The sequence below is a fragment of the Phascolarctos cinereus genome, unplaced genomic scaffold, assembly GCF_003287225.1.
Source record: "Phascolarctos cinereus isolate Bilbo 61053 unplaced genomic scaffold, phaCin_HiC Scaffold_4;HRSCAF=312, whole genome shotgun sequence".
NCBI lineage: Eukaryota > Metazoa > Chordata > Mammalia > Diprotodontia > Phascolarctidae > Phascolarctos > Phascolarctos cinereus.
In genome coordinates, this window is record NW_027555847.1 from 544,541,505 (window position 1) to 544,559,516 (window position 18,012).

At 34.1% G+C, this 18,012-nt stretch overlaps 1 protein-coding gene across 7 annotated transcripts in view; it reads left to right on the plus strand.

Annotated features, from left to right (window-relative positions):
* Positions 1–18,012, plus strand: part of ATP9B (ATPase phospholipid transporting 9B) — a 460,772-nt gene that overhangs the window by 354,120 nt on the left and 88,640 nt on the right. For all 7 annotated transcript variants that reach the window (XM_020986912.2, XM_020986914.2, XM_020986916.2 and 4 more), the window contains 2 exons: positions 7,177–7,289; positions 9,939–10,187. In XM_020986912.2, coding sequence (XP_020842571.1) covers positions 7,177–7,289; positions 9,939–10,187 — 362 coding nt within the window. The remainder of the gene's footprint in view (positions 1–7,176; positions 7,290–9,938; positions 10,188–18,012) is intronic.

The window sequence follows — 18,012 nt, forward strand, 5'->3', positions numbered from 1 at the left end:
GACTGTCCCCCATGCCTGGAATGTTCTCAGTCAGTCAGTAAATATTTATTAAGTGCCTTCTACATGCCAGAAGTTGTGCTAAAACACTGGGGAATACAAAAAGAAGCAAAAATTAGGCCATGCACTCAAGGAGCTCATAACTGACAGAATGACTATGTCACTAAAGAGTAATAATGAATCAAATGCATAAGCTGAATGTTAACTATTTGAACAATTTATAGTCTCTAAACACTATTGCATTATTAGATGGTTTTTTACTTGCTTTTTTCCAGTGACTTTCAGTGTTTCCCACATATGTATTTTAATTCCAAAATGAGTGAGTCCCCCAACTACTAGATATGATATTGAGAATAAAGTGATGAGGTAGTAATGGAGAATCCAGATGTCAAAAGAAAACCAGGCGATTAGTTAATTTTTTAAAAAGTTTATAAATTTTTATGTCTGTCAAAAGAAAAGATTTTAAAGCCAAGAAATATTCATGAAGCAGTCCCATTTTTAGTATTTATGTCTTTTGGCACCATAAAAATTAGAATAATACATGCCCTCCTTCTTTCAGATGACTCAGGATTATCACTTCCATAGTCCTGAAGCCTAGACCTTTTATTGAAACCTTGGATCATTACATTAGCTTTCTTTGGCTAATTGTTCCTTCCTTGAGCTTTCAGCCAACAAGTCTTCCAGATCTTTTTTCAGTCAAACTGTTCTATAGCCACAGCTTCTGCGCTATAAACTTGTGGAGTTTTTGAAGCCAAATGCCTGGCTTAACATTAATCTTTATTAAAATCCATCTTAAAATTTTTAGAGCCTGACTGTCACAGAATATGAACAACTTTTCTAGTTGCTCAATAACCGTGTCTTTAGTAATAATTTATAGAATTTTGTGAGGAATCAAAGTCAAACTCATTTGCCTATAGTTTAAATATCGTCTTCTATTTTTTGAAAATATGCACACATAGGGGCAGCTAAGCAGTGCAGTAGATAGAGCACTGGCCCTGGAGTCAGGAGGACTTGAGTTCAAATGAGGCCTTAGATACTTGACACATACTAGCAGTGTGACCCTGGGTGAGTCACTTAACCCCATTGTTGGAAGGGTAGGTTGGGGCCAGTCAGGAATCTTCCTCATTTGCAGACGAAACAGAAGCAAAATAAAACTTGATAAGCTCTGCCGTTTTTCCCTATCCTCTGTTCTCATTGCCCCCTCCATTTAGACCAGAGTCATAGCCCTTCTGTTTGATCTCCTTTTTTTCCACATTATACCCGAAAATAACAACAAAAATTTTAAGCACCCTATTTCTTGAATTTTTTGTCTAGCTTTAACTCATTCTGACCTTTAGCACTCCTGGCATTATTCTTTTAATTCATTGACTTTAAAGTATTTTAATATAAAATATAAATGGAATCCGTAAGAACAGAACTGGTTATGTAGCACTGAGGAATCTTAAATCAAGATTTAACACATGTTAACAACCTTTCAGTTCAGATACGAATATGTTAGAGACATCTAAGATGATTTCTAACATATAAATTTATAGATAAGGAAACTAAGTTGTAAAAGTTAAATGACTAATCACTGGGGTACACAACACATAAGTAGGAGAGTTGAGAACAGAATTGGAGATTTTGAATCACAGTTCTGACTTTTTATATTTCTTGTGATTTAAAAATGAATAAAGGAGAAAACATTTATGAAGAACTTACTGTATGCAAAGTACTTTGTTAAGCAGCGGGAATGTTAATAGAAAAACAGTGCCTTCGTGGTCTACATTCTATTGGGGAAAATATCGCAGAGGAGGTTTCAGCAGCAAGTCAAATAGAAAGGTCTCATGGTCTTTAGGGGACCAAGTAAAGCATATGTTGATACAACGATGCATCTTCTTTAACCTCGTTTCCAATGTTAAAACCATATCTATTTCTGATATTGAGCCATTTGACAGTGGCAACGACCTTGGTGAAACAACCTTTCTTTTCTGATCTTCAGTCATTGACTGCTGGGGGCCAAGGGACAGGAAGGAGCTTCAGGTGGAGAATGCAGATTGACAATCTGCAATTCCACAAGGGCTGCTTTAGAAATTCAGTCGATCATTTACATTCATTTTTTTAAATTGAGAATCTGACTAGTCTTTGAAATAAAATTTTTAGAGGGACAGAGTTAGGAATAGAGCACATTGCAAAATTTGAGGGGGAGGGTTAGATTCTCTGTCATGTCTCAAAGTATTTTAATGAAAACTGTATATTGTTTAGGTAAAAAAAAATTCCAAAATAATATCTTCCCCCTAAAACCATATATGTAGGTATCTTATTTTTCCAATCATGAAGGTAAATTGACTGCAAACATCGCTACCATATAAGTGTGGTATTGATATTTAAATTTTATTTATTTAAAGTTTTTAAAGTGTTTTTAGGGCAGTTGTAGAAATGTGAGCCAAGTGAGTGTCTTCATTTTTTCTGTCATAACACTTTATCCCAACACTCAAATGGTACCTGTCGAAGTAGTTGTTTCCTTTTATTTAAAAAATAGTTGTTTTACTAAAGTTAATTATGTTTTTATGTATAATCTCAGGTAGAACTTTTCACTTTCTTTATATTACATGTAATTGGGGAGAAAAAAATGAATTAATTATAGGCATTATATTTCATGAAAATGTATCTCATGTTGATAAATCCCTTCAAATAGTCATCCATAAATATTCTTTTAAGTATACCTACACTGAGGAGTTTTCCTCTGCAGATTCATCCTGCAACAAGATAAAGTGACTTGCCCATGGTCATTTTGTGTCAGAGGCAGAACTTGAATCCTTATCATGGCTCTAGTACTAAAGTCTCTTACTCTAATGCCTCACCTTTCTATGGCAGTGGTTTTCCATTCCAGAAAGTTTTATCACCAGAGTGTAAACTCTAAAAGGTCTATCAAGGTGGTAAGAATCAAGGCTCAGTAACAGAATGTATCTGTTATCCAAAGAAGAGCTATCAAAGTTCAGAGGTCACTAGGTAATGTTTAGGGGTTGGGAAGGGGGGTTTGAAGAGAAAGGGAGGATTATGGAGCAGTTGTAGGCCAAAGCATGATGAACCAGTTGTTTACTTAGGTATGGAGGAGTTGCAATGTACACTGATGGAGAGAGGGCCAAACTAGTGAAGGCATATATCTCTGGATGTATACATATTTTTTACATAGACACACTTTGTGTCATTCTGCATATCTTGTCTATTCAGTCAGTACTGCTTGGAATTTATTCTTATTTACGTGCCACTTATTAGGGGGGAAAAAAACTTAGCAGGTTTAAAAATGTATTGTACCATTATCTCTTTGTGGTACTCTATGATATAAAATTAGTACATTAGATAGTTCATGTTATCTCTTTGACAGAGCAACAACCTTGAAATCTTATAAAATTGAATTACTAATGGTCCTCCCAAATTGTCTTTCTTTATGTACCAATAATGAATTAGTTTTGCTTACCCTCTTGTTTACATTATACTGAGGCTCAACTTCACTAGTTCATCAGAAGTCCTAATAAATAACCACCTTTGTGGAGAATACAAATTGAAAGATTTGCGTTTTAGAAAATCAACTTGACAAGAAAGCTCTTGCTTCCTCCATATAGGATTGACTATTGGATATCTCAAACTGTACATCCCAGAGACATCTTAAACTTAACATGTCCAAAATTAAACTTACTATCTTTGCTTCTTATGTCCACCCCATTTCTGAGCTTCTCTATTTCCCTTGACAGCACCACCATCCTTTCAGTTTTCCAGGTTTGTAACAGCAGCATTATCCTATACTTCTCATGCTCCCTTACCCTACAAATCCAACCAGATGCCAAATCTTGCCATTTCTACCTACACCACATCTTGTGTATCAAAACCCTTCTGTCCGCTGAGAGCTACCACATTCAGGACCCCATCATCTCTCGCCAAGGTTATTGCAACAGCCTCCTAATTGGTGTCCCTACGTAAAGTCTTTTCTCCATTCCACTGCTACAAAAGTAGTTTTCCTTAAATATAGATCCGATCATGTGAATCCCCCATACAATCAACTCCACTGGTTTCCTATGAATTCTGTTTAGTCTTTAAAACCTTTAACAGTCTAACTGCAAGTTCTCTTTCTAGCCTCAGTAAACATTACTCCCTCTCCAGGACTCTTAAGTCTATTCTCTCTATTTTTCATTAATGACATTCTATCTCTAATCTATGTCTTTGTGCTGGCCTTCTCCTATCAAATGCACCCTTCCCTATCTCCTCCTTATGGAGCTTTGCCAAAACTTCCTTTGAGAAGCAGCTCAAGTACCACCTTCTACATGAATTCCTTCCCAATGCCCTCAACTTCTAGTGTTCTCCCTCCTAAATGGCCTTATATTTAACGCCTTTGTGTATATTTGTATTTATTCATTTGATATATTTGTATTTATTCATTTGATAATTGTGCTGTATATATCTTATATGTACTCCTTTTTTTCCCCATTAAAATTCAAATTCCTTGTGAGTAGGAATTTCCTTTATATTTTTGCTTGGCACATAGTGGGAGCTTAACCTCCTCCTCTGCCCTGGGTACCCTCTGGTTTTCTCCCCCACCACATTTCCCCCCCTGCTTTTCTGCTTTCTTTTATTGTCTTCCCCATTAGATTATAAACTCATTAAAAGCAAGGGCTATCTCTTTTTCTTATTTGTATCCGAAGCACTTAGTACAGTGCCTAGCACATAGTAGGTACTTAATAAATATTTATGGAATTGAGTTGAATTTTTACTTGATGATTGATTGAAAGGATGTAGTATTTAATTTATTCATATAAGACTTGACAATAGAGGCAGCTAGGTGGAGCAGAGGACAGAGCACTGGACCTAGAATTGGGAATAGCTAAGTTCAAATCCAGCCTGAGAAGGTTACTAACTTTGTGACCCAGGGAAAGTCACTTAACTCTGCCCATTTCCTTAACTCAAAATGAGGATAATAATAGCAGCTACCTGCTGTATAAGGTTGTTGTTAAAGATCCAATATTTGTAAAGCACTTAGCACAGTTCCTAGGACATAGTAGGCATTTCATAAATGCTTGTTTCCTTCTTTACTTGTTTCTTTCCAATTTATATATGAGTAAAATCTTGCTGTTATTTCAAATTTTGCGCTTAGATTCAAACCTGGGTTTAAAAATTCTGTTGTGGTTACTGTTCCTTCCCCTGCCCCTTACAGCTCCCCTCTATTAAAGAGACTTCATTTTGCAACAGTTAAAACTGTTAGATTTATTTTAGTTCTGGCTTCTTACATGGCTTTTGAGAAGTGTTTTATTGATGCTTAGTCTCAAATGGTTTTATAACGAAACACCTTAGACCACCTTTAAAGATACTTTGAATCATTAGCCCTGTACCCCAAAGGATTCAAAGAAAGAGATCAACGATCCATATTTACAGTAATATTTATAGCAGCCCTTTTGGGTGTGGCAAAGAACTGGAAACTAAGGGGTTGCCCCCATATTGGAAAATGCCTGAACAAATTATGGTATATGGGCATATAATGGTATATTTTTGTACTGTAAGAAACAATGAAAAAGATCATTTCAGAGAAACCTGGGAAGACTTTTATGCACTGATGCACAATGAAATGAACAGTCCAGGAAAACAATGTATATAGTAACAACAATATTAAAAAACAAACCGTTTTGAAAGATTTAAGAACTCTGATCAAAGAAATGACCAGCCACTCTTGACAGAGAGGTAATGGACTTAGGGTGTAGACTAGGACATATATTATTTGGACATGGCCAATATAAAAATTTATTTTGCTTAACTATGCATATATGTTATGAGTTTTATTTTTCTTTTTAAAATTTAATTGAATCAGTATATTTTTAAAAATTAAAATACTATGAGTGTCTGCTACTTCTAAAAAACATTGTGCTATATACACTGGAAGGAAAATTATGGTGTTCTTTTCCTGGTTGAACATAGAGACTAGTAGGAGGATATAGCAAACACTTATCTATATAATACTTATATCACAAATGCATTAGAGGGAAATGAAAAATGAAATGTTATGTGAATTCTAAGAGGAAAGGTTATTACTTTCTGGGTAGCCAGGGTTGGCTTCATGGAAGTGTTTAGCATTTGAATTGAGCTTTAAGAATAGATAGTACACCCCTCAGTTAGAGAATGGCTGAAAAAAGAAAACATTATAGTATATGATTGTGATGGAATAGTATTGTCTTATAAGAAATGGCAAGGGGGGGTGGGTTCAGAGGAACTTGGGAAGAACTATATGAACTGATGCAAAGTGAAGTGAGCAGAACCAGGATACACGTTAACTGCAGTATTGTAAGAATGATAAACTATGAAAGATTTAACCACTTTGATCAATTAAATAGTCCATGACAATTCCAAAGGACTCATAATGAAAAATACTCTCTCCGTCTCCAGAGAAAACTGAGTGCAGATTGAAGCACGTTTTTTTTACTTTCTTTGTTTTTCTTGCTTTTTTTTTAACATAACTAATATGAAAATGCTTTGCATGACTTCATGTGTAATGAGTATCAGATCTCAGGAGAGAGAGAGAATTTGAAATTCAAAATTTTTAAATTAATATTTAAAAAAATAGACGGTAGACAAAAAGATCAAAGGAGGACATTCCAGCAAATGCACAGAAGATCATTCAGTAATGAAGAATAAATAGTCTCATTTGGATGAATCATAGAATATGTGGCAGCAAAAGAATAAGAGATAAGGCTAAAAATGAACATTATCACCATATCATGAAGAATTTGGGATACCAGACAGAATGGTATAAATTTAGTAAGTAATAGAAAGCCACTGAAGGTTTTGGAAGCACAGAAGAAGTATAATCGTATCTCATATGTCTTTTGCAGAATATATAAAATTTGTGAATATATACAGCTTAGCACATAACTTTTTAAAATGCAAAACTATGAATTATTTTCATTTAATTGACCAATTAAGGACTAGCTTTGACATACTAAGACTAGGTTTCTTGGTCTTGCTAACAAGAGAAAAAAATGGAACTGTGATATTAATTAAGGATCATAGGTGAAAATGATGAAAGATTGTTGGGGCATAATCTGATATGTAGAGGATGCCAAATACTGCAGGAAAGTAACAGAAGCTAAACATTTCATTCTCTTTAGAATGTATTTAAATGAATTACTCCTCTTTCTTTTCATAATTTTATCCTAGGAACACTTACTCAAAATGAGATGATATTTAAGCGTCTCCATTTAGGCACTGTATCTTATGGAACTGACACAATGGATGAAATTCAAAATCATATCATTAATTCTTACTCACAGGTAATTTTTTTTCTATTCCTAATTTCTGTTAAAAGAGCAAGGAGAATTTTTTTTTTACTCCTGATAAAATCTTCCATGAAAAATAGATTAAATAGCAATTTTCTTTTTTATGAACAAACATTGGGTTATTATTTTTAATTATTTTAAATATATATAAATCATATATATATATATATGTATGTTTTTAGGTTGGAGTAGTATCAATTTAAGGATTATTCCCTTTAGGTTCTAACCCTACACCCCTGAATTCAGCCTAAATCAACATGCAAAACCTGCTTTTTGTTGCAGTTGTTTTTGCCTTTTGTAACCAAATTCAGCCATTCATCTCTCTAATGCTGGCTTTGGAGGACAAAATTTACCCAGGCTACCTTTGTCACTGGGGTTTTTTTTGTGTGTGAAGTTTATGCTTTACTCATAGCATGTATAATCCTGATAGATAAATTTCTAATAGTGGAAAGTAACACAATATTGTTATTTTATAGTTACACCTAATATGATAGATTGATAAAATCAACTGTTTCTTTAGTTTTGGAGATATAACTTTGGTACTAATTTTATCAGTTGTATCAGACTTCAAGTTAAAACAGAATTGGAAATTTGATTCCTCTTATAAATTAGCATATTCCATTGTAGCAGATTTTAAAAGTTGGAGCAAAAATTATTTTGTGGGGCAATTAGATAGCTAGCCTCAGACGCTTGACACTTAACTAGTTGTGTGACCCTGGGCAAGTCACTTAACCCCATTTGCCTCACCAAAAAAAAAAAAACACACACACAATTTTTTTTGTGGCTACTTCTTTGGTTAAAAGAACTTTTACGAGTGACCTAGCACTTGATCAGCTTTTTCCTTTGAATTTGGGTTTTGTTTGTTTTTAAAGAGAGTTATTGACTACACATATTATTAATTTCATATCTGCATCATTTAGAACTAGTTAAATAACAAATAAGATTGTCTGTTATTCTGAGACATTTAGCAATTAATAATATGAATATATGGGTGACCTTTTTGTTACCTGTAATAAGGGAGTTGGGGGATGACTTTCCCTAACCCAGTCATCATCTGTCTTTTTGAATTCATTTGTAAGGTAATACTTGATTATCTCGAAGTTCTTCATCTTTTTCAGTTTTTTCTGTTGTGCCTGAAAAATAATGTTTAAACAGGATTTCAAGGAAGTTTCTGATTAATAAGAACTCTTAATAACAAAAAAGAAGGGTGACTTTGTATTTTTGAAAAACAAATATTCAATAATTGTTTCCATTTGAGAAGGATTTTTATTTAATCCTTTTTAATAGAAGCTGTCAGTTGGTTAGCTGGTTAGACAGTTGTTTTTATATGACATTGATTTTATCCCTTGTTTGTGTTGTGTTTTATTATTAAGATGACAATAGTCTACTAGGTCCACTGTAATGCAACACACAAATCTATTATAACCTGATTATATTTCCCCACTGGAAGCATTTTGTGATAGAGGGCATAATCTTTAATGGAATTTGTGTGAAATTAAATTATACAAGCATCAATAAACATAACATAATTCAGAAGGAGTAAATCGGCTTAATTTATTTGCGGCTGTAATGGCACCAGTGTTAGCAGAATGCAAATGCAGAGGTTTAAAGCTTTCACTGAAAAGCAGTGCCAGATGAGCAGAAAAGTTAAACCCTTTATTAGACAACACTGTAATTTGATGGGCATAATCACGGTTCAGTGGATCAGTACACTCAGTCAAAAAGCAAGAGGCTTGGTTTCTGAGGAAGCTTGTTGTGAAGTTACATTAAAGTTGACAGAAAGTGGTGGAATCAAGTAAAGTTGCTATTTCACACCCTAATCTTAAAAGGCCTTTCCCCACGTAGAAGGTTAATAATAAAAAATAGTCATCATCTCTGGGGGAAGTCCATTATTTGAAATCATGTAGCTGAACCTGAGTAGAGTCCAGTATGCACCATGGTGATGAATTGGTAGTTACGTTAGGGGCAATATTATTAAAACTCTGCAACAGCAGTCATTTTAATCAATATATAAGGTGTGTTTTTTAAAATTAACTGTGGTCAACCCAAATCATAAATATGTCCAACATGAAGTTAAAAACTATAACAACCCTTTTATTTATCATATAAAGGAAAATCCTTTACCTAACCCAAAACAACAGAGGTATCTTATTCCTTTTCCTTATATTACTTCAATACTGTTTTATGTATATTGCAGGTTAATTCAAATGAAAGTTGTCTGGAATAAAAGCTCCCATACTGTATTTGGATATATTTTATTTTTTGGTAGTAGGTGAACAAATTGACAAGGCCTTTTAAAAAAACAAATTTTACAATTAAAATGGAATTACTAGAATGGATTTTTGAAGTTTTAAATATTGTAGTAATGTATGTTTTGGTAGATTTTACTGCATGGAAATACTCATCAATAATATGTTCAAGCAGTTAAAAGTGAATGAAAATGGTGTTCTTTAGTAGTGGCTAAAAGTAATTTTATCCTGTAAACAAATACATATTTGAAAGTAGGTAATAAAATAAATTGTCCCCCTATTATTAATTTTGGAAAAATAGAATATATTAATTTAACTTCATAATTTATCTGCAACTTGCTATACATATCTGTCACTGTTTGTTTTGCTTTTTTGTCTGTTTCTTATTTTAAAGATGTTTTCACAAACTAGTGGAAACAGTACTAGCTCAACACCATCCAGAAAATCTCAGTCTTCAACTCCCAAAGTTCGAAAAAGTGTTAGCAGTAGAATACATGAGGCAGTGAAAGCTATTGCTCTTTGTCACAATGTCACACCTGTGTACGAGTCCCGGGCTGGAGTCACTGGTGAAACAGAATATGCAGAGGTGGATCAGGACTTCAGTGATGAAAATCGAACTTACCAGGCATCCAGCCCTGACGAGGTTAGTGCAACATTTTTAAAAAGCATATTTCTTAAATAATATTGCCTTAAAATCACTTGTCTTTATTAAGGCAAAGAACAGAGTGATTTCAGGTCTTCTTTGTTCTTTTCTTAAAATCAATAATGACCATGGTAAATAGAAAAGAAACAAACGCAATTTCCTGGAGAATTGTTATTCATTCAGATTCTCTCACTTACTAACTTGCTAACCATAAATTAGGCAAATGGGAGATGGGTTACTTTCTTTCAGACTGAAAAATTTGGCCTGAAAGTGTTACATTTTGAAAAGTGCATAACCTTATTTCCAGGGAGTAACAAGAAAGAAACTGGAAAATCATGTTGATTTTATAACCTTATCTTAAAGCTTAATTTTAATATGTCAGTTGGAAATTAAAAGTAGCATTACACATATCACATTTAAAGCAATATATCGTGTAGTATAGGTAATTACCCCTGAATATTAACATTCCATTACTTAGCAAGATTTAGACATAAATACAGATTACAAAGGTAAATAAGCAGTAGGTAGTTTGTGTCATTTCACAGAAATTTGCATAGATTCTGCTTTTAGTACCTAATTTCCTAAGTTATTTTTTAAAGAGTTTTACATAAAATCTGTGATTAAAGGTAATTTGGTTTTATCTAAAGTAAATTACTATGTTGACTTAATTTGTTTTTTTGTCCCAGAGTTACTATAAATAATCCTATTAGTTATGATATTCCATAGCTAGTAGCCACGCAGTCTGGCAAATTTCATTATTTCCTTTGGTTGCTATTCCTTTCCCCACCGGGGGAAAAAAAAGAAATCACTGAGTATTTATATATTTAAATAATGATGAACATGAATTCTTTCTGTAGGATATAAGTTCATTGAAGGCAGGGACTGTCATATTTTTATATTTATATCCCAACACCTACCACAGGTACATAATGAATGCTTGTTGATTGAACAAATATTCACATTAATTAGTTGACCTTGTTTTTGGAAGAAGCTAGGGTCATTAAAAGCGTGGCATGATACCCTAAGGGGAATTTTCAGTGTTTCCTAAAGATTTATATCTGTTAGTTCTAAAGACTGCCCATGTATTTTTATCCACTTGATTTTTCCTGTGTGGATAGTTATCTTGGGCTTATTTGAATCATGATGGATATCATTTTCAAAAATCTATACTGTTTTGGGGCATTGTGTAATCAGTTCAGTATCATTCATATCTGATGGACCTCTTTCATTTAGACTGTGCTCTGGACATGTTCAGTGACAGTAGAACATTTCTTTCTGCTTTTGTATTTTGCTTGATATTAGTAATCATAAAGTCATCAAAAAAAGGTCTCTGTGATCTTGATTGTTATACCTTTCAGAGAATCTTGTTTGACTTTGATGGATGAGAAAGACTATTATGGGGAAAAGTATTCAGTTAATGTTGTTTTTTGGTTCACAGTATCAGAATTTTTTTATTTGTATTACTCTCATTTGTTTTTATAATCACCTTTATTTCTGAATATATCCTTCTACCCAGTAAGCCATCCTTTGTAATAAAAAATTTTTTTAAAAGGAAACTGGCTATTCAGTGAAACAAACATCCCAGCCACAGCTGACAGTATACTCACTCTTCCCCATTGATTAATCATACTCTACCTCTGCAAAAAAGGGTATGTTTTCTCAAATATTCTCACAGGCCAAGCTTATCAAATGCATTTTTTTAATAGTCGACTAATAGTAAACATAATAGGATCTTGTATTCTCCATTGCCTTTCACTCAGCTGTCATACTGTAAAAATCAATCAGTAAATCTATAAGAACTAAGTTATTGGATTTGCCTAGAGGCAAGCCACCATGCCACTTCCAGGCCTATTCCAAACCATGCCACCTGCATGCTGACTATCTTTCACATCTTTCTCTATTTGGAGCTTGAATTCTTCTCCTGGGACCCTGGACTCTGATAGGTGAGCTTTTGTATTATCTTGCCAAGAACCAGCCTTCCACTTCCCTGCCACTCCAGTATGAAAACAGAGATGAGAGATGGAATATTTTATGTAAAGATCAGAGAAAAGGACACTTGATTTTAGTGGGGAGGAGGGAGATAATAAAGCAGGAAAATCCTACCTACTCAAGGGCACAATTATCAGCCTTGCCACCTAGGTGTTATCTTCAACTCTCAAATCTTTCTTAACCATTTTGCTCAGTTTTCTTGGTTCTACCTTTGCAATATATCTTTAATATGCTTCCTTCTCTCTAGTGACACCACCACCACTGTAGCATAGGCTCTCATCACCTCATGCATAAACTATTGCAAAAGCCGATGGTTGGTCTCTCTATCTTAAGTTTCTCCCCACTATAGACCATCTTCTACTCAGCTATCAAATTGATCTTGTTAAAGTATGGCTATGACCATGTCTTACATATGTTCATGCATACACACACACATGCACATACATACACACACACACATGCGCATATATATATATATATATTCATTAAACTTGAGTGGCTCCCTGTTGCCTCCAGGATCAAATATGAAATCCTCTGTTTGGCTTTTTTCCCCTTTTTTAAAAAAATTTTTAAGTTTAATAATATTTTATTTGTTCCCAGTTACATGCCAAGAAAATTTTTAGCATTCATTTTTACAAGATTTTTAGTTCCAAATTTTTCTCCCTCTCTCCCTCCCCTCCACTCTTCTGAAAATGGTAGGCAGTTTGATATAGTTTATACATGTGGTATCTTGTAAAAATATTTCCGTATTAGTCATGGTTGTGAAAGAAGAAACAGAGCAAAAGGGGAAAAAAACTACTAGAAAGAAAAAGTGAGAGGCAGCTAGGTGGCGCAGTGGTTAGAGCACCGGCCCTGGATTCAGAAGGACCTGAGTTCAAATCCGGCCTCAGAGACATAACCCTTACTAGCTGTGTGACACTGGGCAAGTCACTTAACCCCCACTGCCCAACCAAAAAAAAAAGAAAGAAAGAAAGAAAGAATAAAGTAAAAAAAAATGCTTCAATCGGCATTCAGAGTCCATCAGTTCTTTAGCTAGATATGGACAGCATTTTCCTTCATGGATCTTTTGTACTTGCCTTGGATCATTGTGTTACTGAGAAGAGTTGAGTCATTCGCAGTTGATCATCACACAGTGTTGCTGATACTGTGAACAGTGTTTTCCTGGTTCTACTCATTTCACTTTGCATCTATTTGTACAAGTCTTTCCAGGTTCTGTTTAGCTTTTAAACTCCTTTGTAACTTAGCTTTTTCCTATCTTTCCAGTCTTCTTACACCTTTCTCCTCTCCACATACTCTACAATAAACCATCAATCAGTAAACATTTATTAAACATCAACTGTATGCCAAGCACTAAGCTCAGAAGGCAAAAGATAGTCCCTGCCTTCAAGGAGCTCAGAGTCTAATGGAAGAGACAACAAATAACTATGTACAAACAAACTATATAAGGGATAAATAGGAAATAATTAAGAGAGGGAATGCACTAGAGTTAAGAGAGATTGAGAAAAGCTTCCTCTAAAAGATAGGATTTTAGTTGACTTTCACAGGAAGCTAATTGGCAGACATGAAGAGGGAGTACATTCCAGAAATGAGGATAGCCAGAGAAAATAACCCAGAGCCAAGAGACAGAACAGTTTGTTCATGGAACAGCCAAGAGGTCATTGTCGTTGGATCAAAGAGTACATGGCAGGGATTCAAGTGTAAGAAGTCTGGAAAGGTAGGAGGGAGCTAGGTTATGAGGGACTTTGAATGCCAGACAGAGGATTTTGTCTTTGATCCTGGAGGTTATGGGAAACCACTGGAATTTATTGAGTAGAGGGGTTACATAGTAGAACCTGCACTTTAGGAAAATCACATTGGTGGTTGAATGGAGGATGGATTGGAGTGGGGAGAGAAATGGGCAGGCACACCCACCAGCAGACTCTCTCAGTAGTCCGGGCATGAGATGAAGAGGGCCTGGATCAGGGTGGTGGCAGTGTTGGAAGAGAGAAGTGGACATACTCTAGAGATGCTGCAAAGGTGAAATCAACAAGCCTTGGCAATAGCTTGGTTAAAGGAGTAAGAAACAGTGAGAAATCACGGGTAACATCCAGAATAGTCTGTGAGTCAGATTAATGTGGAATTTAGGCCGTGGTTCTATCTCCAATTAACTATGTAGCCTTTATCAAGTCACAATACTTTTTCACTTTCTGCATCCGTATAACATAAAGAAATTATCTAGTTCTAATAGGCTGTATTTCTGTCAACTGTAATGGCTGATTCTGGAAAATGGTTTGAAACTATACCCCCAAAAGTTACTCTACTTCATACCATTTAACCTAATAATACCACAACTAAACCTGTACCCTAAAGAGATCAAAAAAAGAGGAAAAGGACCAACCCCTAGGTACATTATAGCAGCTCTTGTAGTACCTAAGAACTGGAAACTTACTCCCATCAATTGGGGAATATCTGAACAAATTAGGGTATATGAATATTATTTGTGCTGTAAGAGATGATGAAAGGAGTGGTTTCAAAGAAAATTAAGAAACCTAATATGATCTGGTGAAGAATGAAGTGAGCAGAACCAAGACAACAATTTATACAATAGCAACAACATTGTAAAGACAAACAACTTTGAAAGACCTAAAGACTCTGGTCACTGAAATAATGAACCACAATTCCTGAAAGAGAAGTGATAGACTCAAGATGCAAAAAGACAAAAACTTTTGGACATAGCAAATGTAGGAATTTGTTTTGCCTGACTGTGCATATTTGTTATAAGGGTTTTGTTTTTCTTCTCTTTATTTCAGTGGGGGAGGGGAAGGAAGGTGGTAGGATGGAAAGAAAAATGCTCGTTAATTGAAATTTTTTTAATTACAGTTTATAAATTATATAAATATTATGTATGTTATATAAATTATATACACAAAAAATAGCTCGTAGGGCAGGATTCTAAAGTAATTTTGCAGTATATGCCAGAAAGCTATGCACTTATTCCATTCCTTCCCCTTTAAGAAACAAACAAGAGAAATAAGTATATCATCTAGTAGTATTTCCCTTCCTTTTTAGGAAGATTGTGAAGATTCAAATTGCAGAAGATAATTATTTACAATTTTGTAAATTACCCACTCCTTAGCTTTGAGAACAATATAGACTATAAGCAAATACTTTTAGGAAGGAAATGAGTCACCATATCTACCCTCACAATAGCATGTCTTAAAAGTTAGTCCTAAATGATCTGTTTGCTATTTAGTATTCCATATTGCCATAGAATAATATATGGAAAAAACTCCATCTTGTATCTACTAGTATGGTAAACCAATTAGAATTGTTTTACTGAAAGCCTTATTGATAGATTACAGAAAATTGCATATTATAGTCTTGATTTCCCTTGTTCAGCTTAAAATAAGAGAGTGTTGACTCGGAAGTCAGAAGATTTGAATTCACATTCTAACTTTGACACTCTGTAATCCTGGAAAAGTCACTTAAACTCTGTGGACCCCAATTTCCTTATCTGTAAAATGAGAAGGGAGTGGGATGGTTGCTGGGATTAACGTTCTTCAAGGTCCCTTCCAGCTCTAAATTTGTGATGTTGTGATGCTGTCATATTTTTATGTCATGTGCATATATAATTTTAACTTAACTGTTTTTCTGCTCACATCAAAAAATTTGAAATCCTGGATGGAAAATAAGATACATCTTATGAAGTACATTAGAGATTTTGTTTTTGATTCATAGGTAACATAGAGCTAAAAGAATGAAACTGAAGCAGACCCCTGGAGAGATATGCAAATTTCATATATCAAATTGAAGTGCATTTCTAATTTAGGATATAAGATATTACCCAAGTTTATATACTAGAGGATTTATTTTCAACATCTACTTCATGATTTCATGTTTGCTAGAATTTGATCTATTCCATATTTAAACAGTAATTACAAGTAATTATAGATACATCCATTTGCTTGTGTATACTTCCTGTGTTACAAATGTAGCAATTTCATTTTTGATAATATACCCTGTCATGATTTTCCCATTTTAAAGAAAAATTTTCTTAAATTTTAAAATGTTTCTGGTTATTTAAAATTTATTTCTGCTCTGATAGAGATTAGACAATTTCAGTAGGCTGACAGGAGCGGAACATTAAATGACCTTTGTAAAGAAATCTCTGATTTTTTAAACTGAAAATGAAAAGACTAGAAGGTCTTTATCATAATTTTTTAAAGAGCTCTATTGATGCAATGTTTGTAAATCTCTGAAGCCTAAGGAAAATAATGTAAATGGTTCATTATTTAGCTTATTGAACTTTCCTGCAGTTAGGTTGACGGATGATGCCAATGTTTCCCAATCACCAGAGTACCATTTTAAAAGCATTTTTTATTGAATAAAGTGCTTGGAATATTGCACCCTGGAGCTTTATTTAGGGAAATGGTTCAATTGATGTTTTCTTTTTAACCTCAGCATTGACCTATCACAACATATTTGGTTAATAAGCAGCATTATCATTTAATAGACTTAACCAGTTTCATGTATTATACTTCAGCAGTACATCATTACAATCCTTACTATGTTTATGGCTCTGGTGTCATCTTGGTCTTTGGTAAGAGGGTAATTTATTAAACAGAGCGCTTTATTTTCTAAGTCTCTGGGTACTTATCCAATTTTGTATGTTTTTTATTGCAGTCTCACAGAAATTATGTCTCAAAACATAAACAAATTGCATTTCCTTTTCCCTGAAGACACAAAAGAACCTTTTAAGTTACCTATCAGTGTATAAAAGTGAAAAGTCTATTATAGAGATAATGAATTGCTATGCAAATTAATGTTAATCCTTAAAGATCATAAACATATATAAAGATCAAATATAAATTTTAATCCTTAAAGATGCATATATAAACGCAGACACATACATGTCTATAAAATCACTAATCACAGTGATGTGTCATCTGTGACATCTTTGGTGATACCTGGGTTAAAGTAAAGAAAGTGGTGGGATTATTGAAGTAGTAATGCATAAATAAATGATTTTGGATTCATAATGGGAAGCCTACTTATGCCCCACTCACTATTTCTTATGATAAATGATCAATAGTTCATTTTCTCCAAGAATAGAAAGTTTCATTGGTCTGTCATTGCAGGTACAGCATGGCAAACTATGCATATACCATGAGAGCCTCATTGACAAAACAAGAACCCGTTCTTGTCCAATGGTTGTAGTGTATGTTCCAGTTCAGTTATGGAAAGCTAATATAGAGCTAATGTAATGAACAATCATAAAAGGATATAAACTAAGTAGGGAAAGCAATGAAGTGCAAAGGTCATGATCCCAAACCATTTCAAGCCATGCGATGAACAGGAACCTTTGAAGACCTTTGGGCCTCTTTTGGGCAGGAAGGATTGATTAGCCATGATTTTTAATGACTGCTTACTCTCATAAACTAGCTGTTTCATTGGTTACACTTTTTTTTTCCCTCTGTGGTCAGATTCCTAAATATCTCAAATTTAGGTAGGCCTAATTTTTAAATATTGGTTTAAACTATGGTCATCATTACCATATTCTAGCATTTATATGCAAATGCCATTTTGCTAAAAAGAAAATTGATGACAACATAGAAAGATAATGATCTTTTAGAAATAGACAAAAATGATTACAGCAGTGCTTTTGTTTTTATACAAGTAAGCTGTACTGTGTGGCATCCTATATTGTTTAATTCATTTTATTGTGTGTGCTTTTTGAAGCAAGACTAATTGTGGTGTTTCATCAATATATTTGTGAGAAGCAAATAATTACCTGTGACATAAAAGCATCATTTCTATGACCTTCAAGACCAATAAAGAATAACTACTTCATGGCTTG